Source organism: Gossypium hirsutum, chromosome D08 (assembly GCF_007990345.1).
Source record: "Gossypium hirsutum isolate 1008001.06 chromosome D08, Gossypium_hirsutum_v2.1, whole genome shotgun sequence".
NCBI classification, from domain to species: Eukaryota; Viridiplantae; Streptophyta; class Magnoliopsida; order Malvales; family Malvaceae; genus Gossypium; species Gossypium hirsutum.
In genome coordinates, this window is record NC_053444.1 from 67515847 (window position 1) to 67520389 (window position 4543).

The 4543-nt window shown below is 31.5% G+C and overlaps 1 protein-coding gene across 1 annotated transcript; it reads right to left on the reverse strand.

The window, feature by feature from the left end:
- Positions 1-585: 585 nt before the first annotated feature.
- LOC107928276 (transcription factor MYB58) lies at positions 586-3594 on the reverse strand. Its single transcript, XM_016859465.2, has 3 exons — positions 3263-3594; positions 1627-1756; positions 586-1461 (listed from the first exon to the last, which is right to left on the reverse strand). Exons 1-3 carry the CDS (start codon positions 3399-3401, stop codon positions 777-779), a joined length of 954 nt encoding a protein of 317 aa, XP_016714954.1. The 5' UTR covers positions 3402-3594; the 3' UTR covers positions 586-776.
- Positions 3595-4543: the final 949 nt, after the last annotated feature.

The following is a 4543-nucleotide window of genomic DNA, read 5'->3' on the forward strand; positions in this document are numbered from 1 at the left end:
AATTTTATAATTTAGGCCTAATTTGTTTTAAACCAAATCACCTAAAGAAGTAGGTAAGATGCATTAATCCCACGTCAAAAAAAGAAAGGGAGGATTCTAACGTATATAAGTGGGCACCGCACATCTTATCAAACATGTCTTTTGAAAAGATGTATTGAAGTAACTCTTAATTGTTTGATTTTATGTCGACTGCCCAAAAAGCAAGAACGAAAAGCTTGAAGCTGAAAAGACATTAATTTGATTCTTTAAGTAACAAATTAAGTAAAACGAGATCCTTCAAGGGCCAAATTGAATATTAAGCCAAAAATAAAGACAGACTGTGTCATTAAAAATTGGGTAAGCAATTTATCTCTATAAAATTGTATCAACTTAGTCAAATCGATTAACTTAACAAAATGATCTAATTGATATTGATATTGATATTTCAAAATTTAAAACCAAATTAAAATTTATATCGTAACTTAGGGATGTCCAGTGCAATTAACCTGAAATAAATATACAAAGTGAACAAAAGTAATGGATAAAATCACCTACCCACTTATAAATATTGTATGGTCATTTGCTTGGAATGGATACAATATTTGATTAGTTCAACCAACAACGGAATATTTAATTAACCCAAAGATCAGATGAATATTTTTATTTTATTTTATCCATCATACATCTAAAAAGGCCTAATTTTAACTGAACAAGTTAGGTAAAAGACCTATAGTGTATTCATGATATGCTATGGTCAAATTACTGTTTAAGTCCTTCAAAAAAAAGAAGTAAAAAAGCTACTGCTTTGAATTTGGTTCATATGGCTGAACTGTGTTGTGATAATGACCCAGAGTGCCCATACCATTCGTCTCAGGAACTAGCAGTGGCTCAGCCTCAAAACCACCATCTTTTGGGTCTAGGCCAAGTTCTTGTTCCAAGTAAAGCAACCACTTGTTTTCGGCTTCTCCGAAATCAGGACACTGGGTTTCGTTATGCGATTGGATTCCTTCGGGTTGGAATGGTACTAAGCTATCCAACATGTTCCAGAACTCCAAATCGGACTCCAACGGGATATCAAAGGCGGTTTCAGGCTTGTTCACCTCCTCCGATGTGTTGTAATAACATCCTGTGAAGTTGAACAACGGACCTTCTTGGATTTCTGGATTTGAAACATTGACCTGATTGGAATTAGTGACGTTGGAAGAGATTGAAGAACTCGACAAGGCTTCCGGCTCCTCAGACGGGCTGCCATGGTTTGCTTTGTCTGATACTACCGCCATTTCAAATGCCTCGTTGGTCTTTTTGTCATTGAATGATGACATTGACGTGACACATGAAGACGATGATGATGTGGCCATGGATTCATCTTTTTTATCAGCATTTCCATTCATTGAACCCAATCTCTTCTTCAAATGAGTGTTCCACACATTCTTAATCTCATTATCTGTTCTTCCAGGTAAATATGATGCTATTTTGGACCACCTAAAGGAATAATTTTAATTATATACATAAGTAATTACTAATTAATATGACAAGAAAGGGTCAAACATGCTATTAAGTCCCTCTACAATTTCAAATTTTAGATTCAAAAACCCTAATCAAACTATATGTCACGTCATACGAAAACAATCGAATTCGAAAACTCACTTGTTTCCCAATGTAGCATGTGCCCTTATAATTGTGTCTTCTTCATCTTTGGTGAAGTTTCCTCTCTTGACATCTGGTCTTAGGTAATTAATCCATCTTAAACGGCAACTCTTTCCACATCTCAATAGGCCTACACAATTAGATTCACCAACACAATATTATTGGAAAAAACGACAACAATTTCTAAAATTGCTACTACCAAAAATTTATTTCAAAGTCTTCTCTAGTTGAGATAGTGATAGAAAACAATGGTGACATATCCCATTTGTCTTTAACTTCAAAATTCCACCATTGAAAGATGACAAGTTACACCAACTTTTTTTGTTTGGTATGTTGAGATGTTCATATTAGATAGGGAAAGATTCTTTTTTTCAAATTTTAACATTGATTTGCATTAGTTATATTGGATCATATCCTTAATTTTACTTTTTTTTTTTAATTTATAAGATTCAACTCAAAATATTAGTTAAAAAAATTCAAAATCTTTACCATTCAATTAGAGAAACGTAAGAAAAACTCTAAAAAAGGGCCTCGCAGAAATCTAAATAAACCCTACCACAATTCTTAAGATTTTAGTCAAGCCCAATTTCAAAAATTCTATTTTTTCCTTTTTTTCAAAATGTCTTAATTTTTTTAATTAAACCCAAAATTTGAAAATTTTAATTAACCACAATTTGCCATGATTCTTCCATTATAAGGTAAATGATTGATGTTGACCCTGTATTGTTTAATGACCTCATCTTTTAGGTGAAAATTTTGGAAGTTGGGGGAGTTTGAAAAATGTTAACAAGTATGAACCAAAAGGAAAAGAAGAGGTAGATTGTTTAATTTTGACCATTTAATTTCAACAACAAAACTGTCCAAACACTCGACAATCAAGTACATAGAGACAAAACATAATGCCAAAAACATTATAGAAAATAAAAAGCACTCAAACATCACAAGTAATGAAGACTCCAAACATTTTTGTTCAACAAATACTTAATATTCGATTATAATCCAAAGATAATGCAATACCATATACTCATATGGAATGGACATTAAATATGGGATTAAATTGGAAAGTAGATGGAATTTTTTTGCTTAATTTGTAAAGTACATTTATAAGTTTGCAAGGTGACCATATATAGAGAAGAAATTTTCATTGTATCTAAGACTTATTATTATTATGTAGTTAAATTGACAGTGTATAATATTAAATATTTATCCCCTTTTTTTAAGCAAATAAGAAAAAAAATTGGAAGTATCTGAAAATTAATTAATTGAAATGAACGTTTCAAACTTTGCATTCTGGTCATTGCCTGGTTGAACAACTCGTCAACTTTATAAAAAAAATAATCAAATTTACGAAATTTAATCATACGTTCCTCCACAAAATGACATTTAAAAACTATCGTAAATATTTATAAACGAAATGCAATAAATATTTTTAAAAAATTAATTAGAAAAATTCAGAAATCATTATAAATGAATCTTCGTTTTCGTATATGGTAGTGTGGGTTCATAAACATTGTTTGAAGAAGAATGAAAAAAAAATTAGATCAAATGGTTGAACATTTAAATCTAGGAATGAAACGAGTTTTTATTGGTAGAACGTTGAACTCATATCAGAGAAGGAGGAAAAAAAAGGACTGACCAGCTTGTTTAGGGAGAGCCCTCCAATTTTGATGACCATGTTTCTGAATAAAAGTGATGAGCCTCAGATCCTCAGATGGACTCCATGGACCTCTCTTCACTTTCTCTTTATCACAACATGGAGCTCTTCCTTTCCCCATATCTCAATTTCAATGACCAAACAAGAAAACAAGAACAGGAAAGAGAAAGAAACAAAACAAAAACAGGGTTTTGTTTGGTTTTGTTCTTTGTTTGATATCAGATTCTTGAGTCAATCACCACTGCTCTATCTGTTTATAAATAAATATAAAGAAGAAAGGAGAAAGGGTATAATGGTTGATGCCATGGAATGGGGGGGGGGGGTGGGGGAGATGATACCCTTTTTGACACCAAATAAATAGGGAGATCCAAGAGGATCACTAAATATCTATAGTTCTCATATATTATTAATTATTATTTTCCCCCATGCATTGATTCCTCCCCCAATTTCAACATTTCTTATTTCAACTCTTTTTTCTTTTTCAATTTGAAACTTTTAAGGATAAATTAATAAAAAAATCATTTTAACTTTAAGAAAATATTCTACACTAATAGTGATTGAGGTAATGACAATTATCTCATAAAATATAATAAAATATTAAATATATTAAAGAAATGTATGGCAATGTTCTATTCTTTAATGGCTCCGCATTCTTATGACTTTGCATTCATATTCATATAAAAATTATTTAACGCATTTAAATATAAACACATATTTCATATATAATCATAATTTATAAATTCACCTTAAGGAATTTATCCCAATCCACTTAGGGGTGTTCAATCAGTTAACCGACTCGAATTACTACTAACCGAATTAACCGACCCTTTTAAACCCTCGAGATAGTTTGGTATCAGAGCCAATGAGGAGCAGGTATTTCTAAGTTTTGAAAATATTTAATTTGTTTTCAATATTTTCGAGTTCTGGTTTAACTGTCTTCATTAATGTATTATTATTTTGCTGAGAATTGATACACTGTCAAGTTAGCCATGGGTTAGGCGTGTCAATGACAAAGTATCCCTGTAGGCAACTTTAATAATCCAGAAATCCAGATAATAGAACCCCCTTGTAGGAAATAAGAAAACAAAGAATGTTTCATTTCCTTAGAAGAACCAATTCTTTTGCAAGCTTTGTTTCCAATCAATCCCAAGAATCCGACCAAACCTCAAACAACACTGTTAATGAAAAGGAAGAACATTATGAAAATATTTCCCAAAGATTTGATAATTGGACTCTTCTAAGAGTTCCAACAAACCAAGTCTA

Excerpts from the sequence above, each read along its gene's own strand:
- LOC107928276 (XM_016859465.2), bottom strand. The coding sequence starts at position 3,401 with ATGGGGAAAGGAAGAGCTCCATGTTGTGATAAAGAGAAAGTGAAGAGA. Across the intron at positions 1,757-3,262 it reads GGCTCTCCCTAAACAAGCTG|GCCTATTGAGATGTGGAAAG; the intron begins GTCAGTCCTTTT and ends CTAATTGTGTAG. Across the intron at positions 1,462-1,626 it reads CATGCTACATTGGGAAACAA|GTGGTCCAAAATAGCATCAT; the intron begins GTGAGTTTTCGA and ends TTATTCCTTTAG.